Source organism: Bison bison, unplaced genomic scaffold (assembly GCF_000754665.1).
Source record: "Bison bison bison isolate TAMUID 2011002044 unplaced genomic scaffold, Bison_UMD1.0 scf7180017864229, whole genome shotgun sequence".
Lineage (NCBI taxonomy): Eukaryota > Metazoa > Chordata > Mammalia > Artiodactyla > Bovidae > Bison > Bison bison.
Window position 1 is genome coordinate 1,803,699 of NW_011494801.1, and position 18,215 is coordinate 1,821,913.

Here is an 18,215-nt window from a genome sequence, read left to right on the forward strand (position 1 = left end):
TCCTGCCTCTGTTCTAGGAGGAAAAATACTCAAGGATCACTTGGACAAAGGAGCAAGTTGGGAGTGATAGCAAGCAGATAAAGTACCACCAAACTACATGTAAAAATAATCCAGCATCCAGGACAAAAGAACCTATATATTGGAAGAGAGGCAGGACTGGAGGTTACAACCAGATGGACTTTCGTCGGGGCTGTGCTGTGCTCTGTTTAGTTGCTCAGTCGTCTCTGACTCTTTGCGACCCCATGGCATGTTTGTAGCCCGCCAGGCTCCTCTGTCCATGGGATTCTCCAGGCAAGAATACTGGAGTGGGTTGCCATGACCTCCTCCAGGGGATCTTCCCAACCCACGAATCAAATCCAGGTCCTCCCACATTGCAGGTGGATTCTTTATCGGCTGAGCTTACGTATAGTTTATTGTTGTTTTACATCAGTAGGAATTGTCATTATGGAGACTTGCCTAGATTCTTTAAAAACAAGAAGAGTAGAGTTAGTAGTTACTATCAGGAGATGGAAGTACAAGTTTGCCATTAGCAGTTCCTGGCTCATTGTTGAGCAATTTTTGTTGTTGCTGTTATTGTTTTTAAAATTAAGCCCAAAGATACTTGCTGTATTCACTTTTGATTTTGGCTAATGTTAGCAAATACTAAGTCTCCAAGCATTTATTCATATCACAGATGGTATATGTTTGTTTACACATTTTTAAAAGAATGTAATATATATGTATCTTCCATGCCTTTAATATTTCAAACTGCTAACAGTACTATTTGCTCAGACTGGCATTTCTTCTTGGAATTTTAATTCAAAATTTGCCTTTCCTATTTAGCTCTGTGATGACTTCTTTCCCTAACCTCATTTTTTTTTTTTTTAAACTTTTAAACATACAACCAGCCTTGTAAGTAAGCAAACAAATCCTTCTTTAAAAGGCACTGGGAGCATTGAATTAATGTTCATGACATTATCATAACTAAATCTTAATTTTCCAAGTTATAGAACATCGCTGCTTATACTTAGAGCCTGCTACAATAGATTTGCTACATCATCTGTCTTGTGGGTCAAGGATGGAGACTCATATCCCCATAAAACATTTGTCAGTGCAAGAGAGATGGTTTGAAACAACCATGAAGTTGGATAAATGTTTTGTGATTTTTTTTTTTTTAAGCATAATTTGATGTCTCCGTTATCTCTCTCTTTATAGTAATTTCTTGTGAAGTATAAAATGACAAACTTCCTGGCTGCATAATAATGCTTTATTTTATATTGCTAAAAGTGTTACTACTATGCTGACAATAACTATAGAATATGTATATACTTAAAAAGAAGATAGAATAATATTGAGCATTACAATTTATTTGTTAGTGAATACTATCCTACTTGATATGGAGAACTTTCTAGGAGGAACTGGCAGTAAAAGACTGATGATACTTGAGTTGTGAAATGTTAACTGCCAGTTGAATAAAATCCTTTATAAATAGAGGATATGGTAAGAAAGGTTAGTATTTCTGGCATGATTGATTCTGAAACAATAAACCAAATTTGCAGTCTTATAATCTATATAAAAGAAGCTGAAGAGTGAAAAATCTGACTTAAAATTCAACGTTCAAAAAACTAAGATCCAGTCCCATCACTTCATGGCAAATAGATGGGGAAACAATGGAAACAGTGACAGACTTTATTTTCTTGGGCCCCAAAATCACTGCAGATGGTGACTGCAGCCATGAAATTAAAAGACCTTTGCTCCTTGGAAGAAAAGCTATGACCAACCGAGACAGCACATTAAAAAGCAGAGACATTACTTTGCCGACAAAGGTCTGTCTGGTCAAAGCTGTGGTTTTTCCGGTAGTCATGTATGGATGTGAGAATTGGACCATAAAGAAAGCTGAGTGCCAAAGAAGTGATGCTTTTGAACTGTGATGTTGAAGAAGACTCTTGAGAGTACCTTGGACTTCAAGGAGATTCAACCAGTCCATCCTAAAGGAGACCAGTCCTGGGTGTTCATTGGTAGGACTGATTTTGAAGCTGAAGCTCCAATACTTTGGCCACCTGATGCGAAGAACTGACTCATTTGAAAAGACCTTGATGCTGGGAAAGATTGAGGGCAGGAGGAGAAGGGGATGACAGAGGATGAGATAGTTGGATGGCATCACTGACTCAATGGACATGAGTTTGAGCAAGTTCTGGGAATTGGTGATAGAGAAGGAAGCCTGACGTGCTGCAGTCCATGGGGTCACAAAGAGTTGAACCCAACTGAGTGACTGAACAGAACCGACTAACTGAAAGTTATTTGGTAATTTATATAATTTGCTGTGTCACTGAGAGAAATTCCATGTACTCCATACATCAAATCTACAACTAATTTCTACCCATACACTTGGTAGTACATCCACTTTATTAGAGTGGATGAAATTTTTATGTAAATGTCTAAAGCCAATTCCTCCTCTTATCTACTGCAGCTCATCTCTTTTGGTCTACTCAAGGACATCATTCCTGCATTTGCCCACTTCTTCTTACCTTCTCGCCTCTTTCTAATTAAGTATATATCCGTCAGTATACAAACATATGTAGTCTGTCTCAAACTAAAACAAACGTCCCTTGATTCTCTTCTCCCACCAACAGTCAGCCAGTTTCTCTTTACCCCATTCACAGCAAAACTTCTGGGAAAAGTACATATGCTTTGTCCCTCTCCTTCTTTACTTCCCTTTTGTCTTGAACCTGTTCCAGTCAGGTTTTGGCCTCTGTGACTTCACTGAAATGGCTCTTGTCAAGCCATTTTCTTTGTGGTTAGTTCTTGGTTAGTGTCTTTTTCATTGAATCAGGAGACACAGCTGCTAACTTTATCCTTCTTGAAATACTTTGATCCCTGAGCTTATAGAAATTGGTTCACTCACTCCTCTAATCTCCTTTTTGCATTCTCGTTATTCTTAGTATTCTTCCCTTCAGTTTAGTTCTTAGACTTCTTTATTTTTACTTACTCTTTCAGTGACTGAAAGTAACATCGTCATTTTTGCTGCTGCTGCTAAGTCGCTTTAGTTGTGTCTGACTCTGTATGACCCCATAGATGGCAGCCCACCAGGCTCCTCTGTCCTTGGGATTCTCCAGGCAAGAACACTAGAGTGGGTTGCCATTTCCTTCTCCAACATTGTCATTGACATCCAGATTTACTGGTGAATTCTAACCAGTATATATATTATACTGTGTGTGTGTATATATATATATACACACACTGTATATATATAATTTATACAGTATATATTATAGTGAGTCCCTACTCGGTTTCTCCATTTGGATACTAATTGTTTTCTTAAGTACTACTTCCTCCTCCTCTGCTCTTCCCTGTCACAATAAATGGCAACTTCATTTTTCCTGTTATCTACACTGAAAACATTGGGATCACTCTACATCCAAGCTATCAGCAAGTTTTTCTGCCATTACCTGTAACATATATATATTCCACATCCAGATACACTTCCCCTTCTGAGCATTTGTACTTTTTTCTTTGCCTGGAACAGTTTTCTTCCAGATACCTGTGTGGGTCACTCCCTTACATCCTTGAGGTCTTTATTGAAAAGTCATCTTAGGAGAAGAATCCTTCCGTGATGACCGTATATAAAACAGCAGCCAGTTCCCCCTCTGTCTTCATCACCCCTGTCTTACCCTGCCCAGTTTACTTCATGGCACTTATCCCCACTTGACACATAGAAACACATACAAATACACTGTTGTATGTTTTTTTCTCAGAACACACCAGTAGGGACTGTTTTTCTTTTTTCAATTTTTACTTATCCCAAGAACCTAAAACAATGCCTTATAGTTAGGTACTCAGCATTCTCTGCACAATTTCGTGTTATACTATTTTTTATCTATGGCCCTGCTTCAGATGAAGTATAAGAAAATGTTAAAGATTATGTAAATATTATTCATCTTAAAAGAAAAAGCAAATGATAATTCTCACATAAAAAGAAACATTTTAGCTGAAAAATATGTAGCTTTTACTTTTTAAAGGTCTCTCTACTAATAAATTTCAAGGATTGTTTCCAAATGTATTAACTTTTTCATAATCTTAATTATTATGTGATTGAAATTTGTAGTTTTTGTATATAGGTTAAATGAGATAACTGATATTTTCTAATTGTTGTAAAAGGAGATGCAATTAGGAAAGGAATGTTCACTTTTAAATGTTTTGTTATGAAAGATTTTACTTACACTCTGTATAATTACATAAATATTCTTAGAGAACTCTGTCTTATTCATTGTAGTTAAACAGAAACATTTGGGTATATAAGTGTCTGTAGTTTATCATAATTTAATGATCAGTAATTTTTTATGAGTAGTTTGCTTTTAGTATTCCTCTGTGAGATGTGTTTTATTTATACCCTTCTCTCTTTAAAGTATAATTGTATTCTTACTATTTTCTGTTTTATTACTATCTTTTCATCTTTCTTTTCCTATCTGTATCAGAATTTCTAAGGGGGCCTGAGATAGCTTTGCTCCGTAAGCGCCTGCAACAACTGAGGCTTAAGAGGGCTGAGCAGCAGAGGCAGCAGGAGCTAGCTGCGCGTACCCAGCAACAGCCTTCCACTTCTGATCAGTCTTCTCATGAGGGCTCTTCACAGGACCCTCAGACTTCAGGTTATTAATATCAAGTGTCCTTAAGCAGCTGGTAGAGTTTTTTTGTTTGTTTGTTTTTAACCCTGCTGCTGTGTATAAGATGCTTCTCTTTTCCCCTTCCAAAGAAAGCTGATGTGCCTGAACCTTTTCCCTTCATTTCTAGTGTATGGTGAAATTTATCATCATGTGTCTAGAAGGACAGATTGCCAACAGCACTTGCTAGCAAGGCAAATATAAAATAATCTCTTATTTTATTTGTAATTTTAGAGAAGGGCAAATATTTATTACTTCTACAGTTAATGAGCTACCCCATCTAATAATCTAGTGAATTTGGAGCCTGCATTGATATTTCTATTGATATTTCCTGTATGTTAAAATGGTATCTGTGCTTATGGCTCCTAGCTCCTCCTCTTTTTTTTTTTTTTTGCTTTGAGAATTAACCAGTACTTCTGTTACCACATAAACATAGTAATGCTAGATTTTGGCCAATACTCTGCTTCTGTAATCATTTGAAAATTTTCAATATTTGCTTTCATAGTCCTCCTACGCATAATCAACTTTCTCATATGTGGAACAGGAAAAATACTCTGGTTTTATGTTCCTGTTCTTAATATATAAAACTCTGATAAGATAGTAATAATCTGTGCCACTCTCTTTTTCATTGAGTATTTTAGTGGCTCACTTTTTTTTAACAGCCAAAAAGCTTATGATGCTCAGTAAACATCGCTTGAAAGAATTAGTGAAAGACACAGCATAAAATAATTTGTCAACTTAATTCTTTCAAGAAAGATAATAAATACACATCCTATACTATAGTTACTATAGTAGGTGCTGTCATACTAATGAAATTTACTACTTTGACATACTTTATTTTGCCACTCTAAGGAGTGATGAGTTGGGAGTTAATTACTTTGAGAACTCTGACTAAATTACTTGGAATTAATCTGTATATTGTTAGAACTGGATACCTCTTCTTTATAAATAAGTATCTGTTTCCACTAAATGCTGTGGTAACAAAAGCATATTATACAATACCATGGTGAAATAAAATAGATTTAAATAACTGCAATATAGATGTGATGTTTGGAACAAATTTTGGACCTGATTTTTAACTTGCTGTTATATAAATAGAATATCAGTGAAGCAAAGATATTTTTCTCTTTCTCATTTTTTTTTAACCATAGAGCAATTTTTTCCCATACATTAATAAGAAAGTTTGAATAGATTATAGTTGTAACATTTAGTATTAAGACATTTTGCTGTGATTTTGTGCTGTATGGCACAGGGCTTCCCTGTTGGCTCAGTGGTAAAGAACACAGCTGCCAATGCCAGAGACATGGGTTTGATCCCTGGGTCAGGAAAATCCCCTGGAGAGGGAAATGGCAGCCCACTCCAGTATTCTTGCCTGGGAAATCTCATGAACAGAGGAGCCTGGTGGGCTGCAGTCCATGGGGTTACAGAGTGGGAGGGACATGACTGAGCACACACACATGCTTAGCACAGGGGTTTTAAAAGTAAAAATATACAACATATAAAGCAATAAGGAAGAGAAAATGTCTCTACATATATAAATATTTTTAGAATAGTGAAATTTAGCAGATAACAAACCAAGTATTAGAGTGAAGTTGAGTATAAAACAAAACTGTCTCATTATTGGTAGAGAAATGTACACTGTGGACATTAGGAAAATATTGACATTGAGTCTTTATATCTAGTTCATCAATTTGAATTGAAGCCAGTTCTTTTTAGAATCAAAAAGCTTTAGGGTGGTTATATGTTTTTTGTGAAATAAGTTGCTGTTTTCCCCACTCTTGGCATCATTCTTATTAAATAATAACTAGTTTGATAACCGGTACATATTGTGGTAATTTTTAAAAAACCAGTGTTGAGTTAGACACCTTGCCAGTTTTGAAGCTGAGAAACACATTAATCTTATTTTTTGTTATTGAACAACTTGCTTGGGTCCCTGAGGCTGCCACATGGACCAACATTAGAAGCCCTTGGTGCTGCTATTCAGTGTATGCTTGCTGTCTTCCCTTACAGTGTGAGATGGATTGTGTACATCTATGCCATATGCTTTTTGACATGCCATTCATATAAGACCACTAGTAACCTAACCTGTAACATGCCCTAGGTTCATTTGCTAGCGTTGCTTTTATCTTACTCTTTCTTCACATGTCAGGAACACTGGTAACTAAAAACTTTAAGAAGAGCTAATAATGTATTGTTAGTTTGTTACAAAGAATATCTTGTCCATTTAGTAAATCTTGAAAAGGAGGAAAGATGAGTTGACTTAATGTAAAATTCTTCATTTTGGAACATCCAAATTATAGAAATACAGAGTAGAAATTAAATTTATGAAATTCAGCAGGAAGATTGGTTGTATTTGAACAACAATTCATAAAACATTTTGCTACATTTCACAATGTATGAATATAATTTTGTGTGTGTATATAATGGGCATTAATTGATCCATTCACTCATACTAGATATTGCTACTAAAATCATGAATATAGTTTGCAGAAAATTAGCATTCTGTGTTTTAACTTTTTAACAATAGAAGAATGCTCAGTTCTCATAAAACATTTTCCCATTATGTCTTGATATCCTCATAGTGTCAGCAAATGATGATACTATCAGTAAATTATATTTCTATCATCATCTCACCTGTTTAAGCCTTTTAGGTATAAGATATTCAAAGGAGACATTAATGTAATTTTGGAAACCAAGAAATTTTAACACATGCAGAATTTCTGAGTGACTACATTGTCTGGTAAATATTTTATTCTCTTTTCAAAGTATAGGACTCATGAGAATATTTTGTGACAGGCTAAGTGTTAGATGAAGCTACCTAATACTTAATTTCTGTAGGAAAATGGCATCAAACCCTCAAGCCATTTTATAGAGTCTACATTTTAATGGGATCAAATGAGAACATGTCTAATGCCAATATTTCTTGGCAGTTGAAGACTAAAACACCATTCAAAGGCATCATACAGTAAAATGAGCTGTATAAGATAGATTGTAACATATGTTTTAAACAGTTCTCCAAGGCACCAAGCAGTATTTAAAATGAGCTGTATAAGATAGATGTTAATATACATTTTAAACAATTCTCCCCCTCCCATTTTTTCAGCTGTGAAATTAGAATTTCATGGGGAAGTTCTAATATAAAATACATAAATGACACTGTTGAGATTGAACATAAAGAAGAGTGTTGAGAAATGACAGCTTAATTCCTTGTCCCTCTTGCCACCCCCAAGCCACCTCTGCTCTCAGAAGCATAATTCAAAAACCACTGCTCTAAAACAATTTTTGACACCTGTAAATGATAATTATTCATAGCTAATTTCTAATACTTTTTCAAAATTAGTATATATTTCTATAAAATATTCACATTTTTAGTTTTAAAAAAGTGCACTTTTTTTAGACTTGTAGGAAGTACATCACAACTCGTTTCTAATCTTTCAGTGATTTTTTTTTTTAAATCATAAAGAGATGAATTTCCTTTCATCAGATCACTTGTCTAGGTGTTAGACTGGCTGAGTTCTTATTCCTGGCCTTATGAAAAATGACCTTGGGCAGGTCATTTGGCTGCTTTATGCCTCAGTTTCCCAATTATTGACTTATTTAGTTAGTGTGGCACAAGGATGGGATAGAGAACACTGTATAAAGTTTTTATACTCCTGAATAGAAAAGTACACATAATATTGGACTATCTTAATTATAGTAACTTTAACTTACTATTAATACCTAAAGATATCCTCATATTGCGACCATGAAAGGTTGATAGTATTCAGGGTTTTGAATGAGCTGTATGTATGTTTTTCAGATGAATGCCATAAACAGCTGTGGCAGAGGCATTCAGCATATGGCTGATTTTAAACCCAACTCTTTTTTTCCATTTCAGGTCCCCTGAAGTCATGGGTTGCTGGCTCCTGCTCAGAGTGACAACACCCTGTGGAGTCTGCTGGTACTGGCCCAACCACCACAGAGCCCCACTGGAGCATGGAGCCAGCCTAGAGAGGGTGTCAGGTAGGAACTGTTTTTTCACTTTATGGCACGGTTTTGCCAATTGGAAAAGAAAAAAGTAATTTTTATACCCCGTAAAGGGTATGAAACATTGGTGAATATTTTAAAGGGCTTTTCAAAACTGAGCCATATTGGAAAAAATCAGCATTTACCCAGTCCTCTGAAAACAGTCTTCTGTACAACATCCAGTTCCCCACAGTGTCCATGATGTAGTTACAGGTCGCACTTCTCAAGTGGATGCATTTGACCCACCATGTTAGTGTTTATAACATGAGCGTTTAGTAAATCAGATGTGATGTTGACTTAGTTCTGCAAGTACTTTTCAACGACTTTAAATGATAGGGTCCTAAGCAACACAGTGATGGGTAACTTAGAACTTTAAACATGGGACTGTGCTCCATGTTTTTCAGAACAGCTTCCTATCATCATTTTTCTTTTCTTTTTCTTTTAATTATTATTTTTCATTCAGCACTATGTTTGAGAAAAACAAGCAAGTAATAACATTAGTTGACCCTTTCCTATGTGCTATTGAAGTAGTTTACATAGGTTATCTCATTAAATCCTCACAAGAACAGTATGTGGTAGATATCAAAATTATCCCCATTCTACAGATGGAGAAACTGAGACTACAGACGTTAAATAACTTGCCCATGATTACAATATTACTGAGTAGAAAAGCCAGATTTGAACCCAGGGAGTCTGACTAGAATCTTTGTTATTTAAATTATAATTCTTTATTTTTTCCTACAGAGTTTGAATGTCAAGGGGCTAAAGAATTTTCTCAAAACTAGAACACGAAAAGTTTGGAGATATATAGTAATTAGGCATGAAACACCTTGGCTTAGACTGAAGGATCTTTTGCTTAAAGTTTGTCTCTACTTTAAAAATAATAATAATTTAAGAGACTGGCAATAAGCTGACCAACTGTCCTACATTTTGTAATAAATTATCATGGGACCATATAGTCAAAATTTATTTTGTGATAGTGCTTTCTAGATGATATTTCACAGAGAGTATGCAAACTCTCTGTGAGTAGAGTATGCAAACACTGAAGCAATCAGCATTGAATTAATACTTATTTTTTAAAAATATTAGATATTCTGATGATTATTATATTAATATTGGAAGTATTTCTGTAAGTTAGAAGTTATAGGTATTATATTTATGAATATCTAGTGATACAGAAACATGTTACTTCAAATGTTTATGTAACAGGAAGATAATCCTTTCAAAAACAGTTGCGTAGTACCCCAAATTAAAAATAGAATGGAAGCAATGATCAAGAAGGATTTCTTCTTAAAAATTGGTCTTCAACATGTGAAGAAAGATTATTCCCCAGATACATATAACATCTGGACAGACTGTAAAACCCAGAAGGAAGACCTTTTAGTTTAACATTATCTTTCTGCCTTAACCTAAGCTTCATTAATTAAATACTTCAAGAGTTTGAAAATATACAATTCTTTGAGATGACAGCATTGTAGATCCTTTCTCAATGTGTTTTATTTAAAAACTTGCATAAGATGCACTTTATTTCATAAGATTTGTGCATTCCATAAGATTTGTGAAAAATTAAATATTTGAAAAAAGATTGCATGGAAGGTTGTTCTCAGGTTCTTAAGAAGAGTATAATAGAATGTATAACGATAAAAAATTTTTCATAACAGGCTTTCTAGGAAGATTTTCCAATATTTATTTCACTGACTCACTTTTTTTGTTTTTCTTAAAGAATATAATTTTGTTTTTTTCCAAAGATCAACTCATCTACTCTTCATTGTATCTAACTCAGAAATTGATATTTGAGAAGTCTTATAAAAGAAAGTAAAGCATGACTAGATTAGGGAACCAATTAAATTACCATCATTCCATTTTCTTCTTTGTTTAGTACAGATTTGTTGGCGCTTCCCTGGTGGCTCAGAGGTAAAGAATGCCTGCCATTGCAGGAGATGTGGGTTTGATTCCTGGGTCAGAAAGATCCCCTGGAGAAGGAAATGGCAACCCACTCCACTATTCTTGCCTGGAGAATCCCATGGGCAGAGGAGCCTGGTGGACTACAGTCTATGGGATCACAAAAGAGTTGGACACAACTTAGTGACTAAACAACAGCAACAGATTTGTTGAGCTGAATATTCTAATGAAGCAGTGATAAGCATACTATTATTTAAATGATGATCATGCTTTATGAAAATCTAGTAGTATAAAAATTTATGACCAAACTGGTTACCTCAGAAGGTAGACAGTTTGAAATTGATACTAGTAGTCCTGGTAGCGGGGTTCAGTTTTCAGTGTACAAGCAGTCAAGTGGTATAAAATTGCTAAGAATCAAGGATATATTAGAAAACTTAGCTATTGAGTTATGGTCACTCATAAATCAAAATACTTACTGTTGGGAGAATAATGCTTCATTATAAAAAAGTGCAGAGTTTTTATGAACAACATTTGCTAAGAACTGGAGCATAGGCTGTTAGAAACTAGGACTTATTCTTACGTTTAGTGGAGAGCTATGTATGCTTGCTATCCACATTTTCTCTTTCCTGTAGCTCTACTAGGATACTGGAACCCCAGCCAGTAATAGTAGCCACCTCCTTCTGTTTCCTCATGCCTTTCTTAGTTACCAGATCCTAGAATGACCAGGAAGAAAGGAGAGTGTTAGACCTAAAAATATTGACTTGTCCTCTGTCATACAGCTAAGTTATTGTCAAAACCAGAGTTGGAATCAACACTGACTAATTCTAGACTGGTGCTTTTTCCATTTCATCATGCTGCCTTACTTTATACGAGTGTTTTTCAAACAGTAGAACCCATTTATTTATAAGACAAATTCTTTTACATAGAAACTCAGTGTATCCAAAGGGTAAAAATAAAACATTCTGTTCGAAGCCAAGGTAGAAAGCATGATGCCCAAAGTGTAAGCCTTTTCATTGCCTTTCTTTTCCTTTTCTCACCAGGCACCTAAAGAAACCAAAGGCTTCACAGTGCAGTTTTAATATTCACCACATACCATAGAGTTTTAAAAAGTTACTATGTTTCTGTAATGGTAATTACTTCATTAAATATTTCTCATAAACCATTTTCCTTGTCTTATGTCTTTGAGTTCCTTTTTCAACTCAAGATAACATCTAGCTAAGTGTAGTGAGCATCTCATTTCATGCTTTGAATCCTCCAGTCCAAAATAAAGCCATCTTAAGGAGCTGGAAAGAGGGTTTGAGAAAGACAAGGAGTCTTTCTTGTGGTGAGGGAGATACTCTGTTTCTGTTTTATCTACCTTGCACTTTGTGCCTGTGCTAAATGAATTTGATAAAAAGTATATGCATGAAAGTAGAAGAACATTTTCTCAACTCATTCTCAAAGTTGCTAAATGCTTGCCTGAAATAACATATCTTAAGCACACGGCCTTGCTTACTCACTGCTTGGGAAATACTCCACAGTACTTACTTCTATTCCCCACCATTATACATTTGTTTCTTAAGCTTAGAGATGATCATGACATTGCTGTGCAGTTTTCTGCTGCTTACTTTTAAGTTAAAAATCTCATTTTTGTTTCAGATTCTCCTTCTTCTGTGGTTAACAAACAGCTTGGATCCATGTCACTTGACGAGCAACAGGGTGCGTGCAACAGGAGATGCGCTATGCCCATCCATCCATAGTTTTATTGCAATGCATAAACCAAGCTCTCTCTCACTTTTTCATAGCATTTCATTGTGATCTATGGTCTAATAGTCAGTATTTTGTGGGCTAAATTATCTTAGGTGGTATTATGCCCAAAGGGCCTCCTTGGCCTATACAAATTATTTTCTGTGTAAGCTAATTTCTTTGAAATCTCTTCCTATAACAGTATTATATGTATATAAAAAAGATCCCTTTTTACAAATTCTAGCTGTCATAAAATTGTATAACTGGGTGTGAGGTTAGCATATTACCTAGTGGTTACTTTTGGAAAAGTTATTGGAGCATAAAAATGTTCTGTATTACTACGCTGTTGTCATAATACTTGGTTTTATGTCTCACTTGTCTGATGCTTGAACTCTAGGTAGCTTTAACTTTAAGAAATACGATTATCAATGCAGAGATAAGCTCCAAAGTCACCAATCAGAAGGGAAAATAACTTCCACTTCCACTTGCCTTCTGAAGTAGGAGAGGTATACAGTCCACTTTGGAGCCTTGAGAAGAGGTTGATGAAGTAGATTTTACAAATATTTTTCAAAAATGTAAAAGTAACTTAGCCCTAAAGCCATAAGCTTTAGTTGGCTAAAAGTTTACATACGTAGGGTGACTCATTTGTCATTGAGGAAATGAAATACTGCTGAAGTACCTATTTAGTGTGAAATAGATCTAATTTTAACTGTCTTGGAGAATTATTCAAAAACTAATTTTGAAACAAATCAGAAAACTCCTTCTGTACATCTGATCTTAAATTATTCTTTATAGACCTGAGATGGCAAATATTTGCTATAGGTCTTTTCTGTTCTTGAGAATGAATGAATTCATAAGTGAATTTGAGAACTAAGAAATTATGCGTGTTTTATCTTTATACATTAATTGTAGAGGTATTAACAGTAAAGAATGATTAAAGTGTAAAACACAATTATAATATTATATATAATATATTGTACTACTGTTTAGAACTGCTCTCTAATCAAATCTTTTTTTGGTAAGGCTATATGAATGTAAATACTATTGAAGAGTTTGTAGCCAAATTCATATTTTATTTAATCTTACAGAAAAATTTCCATAGAATTATGTTGAATATTATATTTATATTGTAATTACTTTATATATATTATGACATATGACAGAAGGAAATGAGAATAAAGGATAGCTCCCAGATTTTTGCCACCAATGCCTGGGTAAACTATTCCATTTACTAGGGTAAGCTAGTTTGGAGGCAGAAATCAGGAGTATTTTTTGGGCCATGTAAAGCATATTTGCTTTCAGTTATGAGTGGAGATGTTATATAAAAGGTCAGATATTGAGTAGGCTTGGCAGAAGCTGCATGATGATAGACCATCATCAGTGTAACTCGGTAAGAAGTTCTCTGAGCAGAAATGTTCAAATGACAGCATATCCAAATGAATTAAGTCCTGAGGTTTTACATGCCTTTTTATTCAGCAGTACATCTTTTAATGTACGGGGGGACTTCTACATTACAGGGTTTTATCACCTAGAGATAATGTCTACTATAAAAGTGAACTGAAACTCCCCACTGTTGTCTTTCTCACCTGGACTAATACAGTAACCTCTTAACTGGTCTTCTCACATCCTATCAGTCTGCATCTGTTATCTCCAGGCGGAGTAAACTTTTAAAAATGTAAATCTAAGCATATTGTTATTCACTTGCCTAAAACTTTTAAACTGTTTGCCCTTGCTGCCTGCCAAGTCTGCTGCCAAGTCGCCCCAGTCGTGTCTGACTCTATGCGACCCCATAGACGGCAGCCCACCAGGCTTTCCCGTCCCTGGGATTCTCCAGGCAAGAACACTGGAGTGGGTTGCCATTTCCTTCTCCCTTAAGGCAATCTAAATCCATGCCTTGGCTTGCAGAGCCCTGCACTCCTGGCCCTTTCTCTCACTCACTCAGCTCTTGACAATTTGGCCTTCTTTCAGTTTTTCTAACAACACTCTAAGCTCATTTCCCTCTTAAATTTCTTGTGAATGCTATTGTCTCTACCAAAATGTTTTTGTCTTCAGCAACTTCTACTCATCAAAACTCACTTAGATACTACTTTTCCAAAAGTAGTATGACATTCTAATCAGAAGTAGTTCTCCTCTCTTTATCTCTTTGTGACCTGCTATCCTTCATCACATTTGTCAAAATTTATAATCATACCTTTATTTAAGGGATTGTTTAATACCTGTCTTTCTCTGTATTCTCTGAATGTTTTCATTCACTATAGTATATTCAGTGCCTAACACCATATCTGTTTTCAAAACAGTAGATATTTTGTTGAATGAATGAATAAAACAATTGTTTAAGCAGTGAGATGCCCTAGAAATTATTCTAGCTTGGGAGAAACATGACCAGATTTATGTATTGGATCATTTTGGCAGCTTTATAGATGGTTGATTGGAAGGGAGTAAAATTGAAAATAGCAAGACCATGTAAAAGGTCACATGACCTATTGCAGTAGGTCAAGTGAGAGATGATGAGTGGATGTGTAATTCGATCTTAAAGTATAGCAGTTGGAAATGAGAAGAATGGACAGGGTTTGTTTTTTTTTTTTTAAATATTTAAGAGCTAGAATTGATGGGACTTTGAGAAAGATTAGTTTTTAAAAACAAGAGAATGTTACCCAGGTGTCTCAATGGGGCAATAGATAGTAATACTGTCAACTAAGATAGGGATTTCAGGAGAAACTGCCAGTTACAGGGGAAAAAAGATACATGAGATTTTCTTGATACGTTTAGTCTAAATTACCTTTGAACATCAGATGGAGAAATATCATAGTTTCTGGAAGTCACCAGAGAAGTCTGAGGTGGAGATAAAAATAGGAATTGTCAACTTAGGAGATAACAGTTGAAATGGTGAGAGTGGATGAAATGGTCTTAGGAAGAGAGGATTAAGTGAAAAGAGGAAAGTCTATACTACAAAGAGCAAGCAGAGAAAAGGACCTGGCTGAGGAGACAGAAAAAGAGTGATCTGAGAAATAGGGCAGAAAGAATGCTGTATCCAAAGTCACGGGAAAAGTAAAGTTCAGGGAGGAACTCATCAGTAAGTGCATTGTGACGTAAGGCTGTCAGATATAAAAAGGACTGAGAAATTTTCTTGAATTTGGCAGTGCTTTGGCACTGCAGTTATTATGTGGAGGCAGAAGCCAGATAGTAGTGGTTGGAGGAGAAAGATTTTTTTCTTAAAGTGGAGACATTGTCATGTAGATGACTCTTTCAGTAAGCTTTTCATTACAAATGAAAAGACAGAGAAAAGGTAATGTCTGGGAGGAAGTAATAATTTCAAAACTGAGTATGTTTACAAAGTAAAGAATCTTTGTAGAAGAGTATGTATAGGGAATAATTGATGTCCTCAGATAAGCTATTTTAATCTTTGACTAGACCTCTGTTCTCCATTTTACCTTGTAGAATGGAAAAATTAGTACATTAAATAAGTTTTTTCCTGAATATATAATAATTATCTTAAGCATATTTAAAATTTCTTTTTTCTTTTAAAGAGACACTAATACATTTTTTAATTGATAATTCAGTTTTATAGTTACCTGACAGTGTTCATCTTCCAGATGTCCAGGTGCTTTTACATGTTGCTTAATTTAATTTCCCATAGAGTTCATAGATTTTCTTTATTTTGATTCAGGATTACCAGGATAAAAATGTTACTAATAAAAAAATTTTAATAGTAATTGACATGTGTCACTGCAAAGATTTATTTTCTTTCACTAATTATATGTACATTATTGAACTGATTGATTCTGATCAGTGTTTTCATGTATTTATTTTGAATTTTTAAAAAAAGCTTAGTCTAATATATTTAGTTTAAACCTTAAGACCATAAATGCAGCTACCTGGTTGCCTAAGTAGTTTTTGTTTTATTAAAATGTTTTTTAAAGAAATAGGTGTACAGCATATATGTTGTTTTTCTCCTGTTGTGAAATACTTTGCTGTAAAACTTACAGCTATGTGTACACACATTGACAACCCTTCTGTGCTAATTAGAAACTATTTAAATAAGCACAGTTACATTTGTCCTGCATTTAGTTTGAATAATATATTCTAATAAGTAGTTTTGATTTTCCTTTTATTTATATCTCTTTCATACTTACTATAAGGGGAAAAAGCCTCTTCTGACATGTACTGCTCTTGCCTTTTAATAAAACTAGCAATTTTTTCCTGTTAAAAATATTTAGGCCAGAAATTCCCCCCTCTTTTAGTAACAGTAACAACAATAACAAAAGAAATGTATAATCTTAACATTTAACTTTTCAGAGGGTATAAGGAAATAATTTTGCCTGAAATTACGGCCATGACTGTAGTAAGTTGCTTTATATTCATTACAGTGATAATCATTAAGTGGAAGTTGATAATGCCATTAAATCTGAGACTTATACCTGTAGGCAATTATGCATGTGTCAGACACTCATTTTCTATTCTAGATTTAAAGAAATAAAAATGGTAATTTGGGACATTGGAAACATAAATACTAATTATCCATTATTTTAATAAGCAGACTTCTTTTGACATTAATGAAAGGTTTACTTACAGAAAGAGACTTGTGGATGGTCAGAAACCACTGAAACAGATTTTACTAATTCTACTAGGGTAGATTGGGAATGGAAAAACTGAATGTGTCTTGTTAAGTATTATTCCCTTAAGATTATATACTGTCACCAAGTTGAAAGTTTATTTTAATAATGTCATTTTGACAATATTACATCAAGTGATATTTTAAATGACATTAAATGTACTTTGACAACTAATTTTTGTTAAATATCTAATGATTAAAGTCTGCTGTATTAGTTGGGAAATTAAGTTCAATATTCACACTGGAAAATATCTGTGTATACTGTATTTAAATTCTAGAAGAAAAAAGTTAATGAAATCATATTTCATTTAGATTTCTTTTTTTGTATTCTCTAGAACTAGTTATCACTTAGTTGCTTAGAATGAAATAGGTCATCTCCTTTTCCCCAACTACTCAGTTTAGGTTCTAACAATTAGTGATATATTTCATTTTTTGGAAGTTGGGGAAAAGGAGATGAGATAATTCATTTGCCTGTACTCACTTGTTCCACCTGTTGCTACCCAAGTCAATGTCTACATTTTTAGTTAAATTGTTTTCTAATTCAGAATTGTCTATGATAAAAATAGCTCTCATTGAATTTTAAGTATATAAGTGGCACTGTGTTAAGAATTTTGTATCTATTATCCCATTTGTTGCAGTTTAATGAGGTAATATGATCCTCATTTTACTGATGAAGAAGCCAAGACTCCAAGAGATATGTAAAGACAAGTGAAATAAGTAGTAGAGTCATATCTGTGTATCTGTTTCATTAATTCAACTCATATTAAATGCCTGTTACCTTGTGGCAAATACTAGGCCTGGTACCAGGATGCACGAATAATAAAGCTAATGCTCCCTGTGCTCGGAACATAGAGTTAATTAATAATAGTAGTAATAATAATAGAGTTATTAACCATAATAATAACATAGACACTTATATTGCATTTTTTGTGTATGTCAAACATTACTTTGAGCAATTTTTATATGTTTATTTACTTAATCCTCTTCACAGTCTTATACAGCAGGTATCATTATTATCCCCATTTTCAGATAAGGAAACTGAGGTAAAGAGAGGTTAAGAAACTTGTCTAAAGTCACACATTGTGTGTCTATGTTAGGAATGTGGTTCAAATCCAAGCAGTCTGATTGCAGTGTCTGTGATCATAACCACTACCCTTTGCCTCATCTAACAGTAAAGACAGATGATGTAAAAATAAATACACATGTCATAAGAGTTTTAAAAGAGGAAACAAGGTTTAGTGGGGAACACACGAGTGAGTCTTTGTTTCTTCTGGCACAGGCTCAAATAAGGTATTCCTGAGGATGAGGCATTTTAGTTGCAATCTGAAAGATGA

General features: G+C 34.5%; 1 protein-coding gene across 6 annotated transcripts in view; it reads left to right on the forward strand.

Moving 5' to 3' along the window:
* DCAF6 (DDB1 and CUL4 associated factor 6) overlaps nt 1-18,215 on the forward strand; it is a 180,342-nt gene that overhangs the window by 103,840 nt on the left and 58,287 nt on the right. For 2 of the 6 annotated variants that reach the window (XM_010846012.1, XM_010846013.1), the window contains exons 11-12: nt 4,455-4,625; nt 12,183-12,242. The exons of 2 other annotated variants lie outside the window; for them this stretch is intronic. In XM_010846012.1, coding sequence (XP_010844314.1) covers nt 4,455-4,625; nt 12,183-12,242 — 231 coding nt within the window. The remainder of the gene's footprint in view (nt 1-4,454; nt 4,626-12,182; nt 12,243-18,215) is intronic. 2 more of the 6 variants (XM_010846014.1, XM_010846015.1) reach the window with 1 other exon arrangement.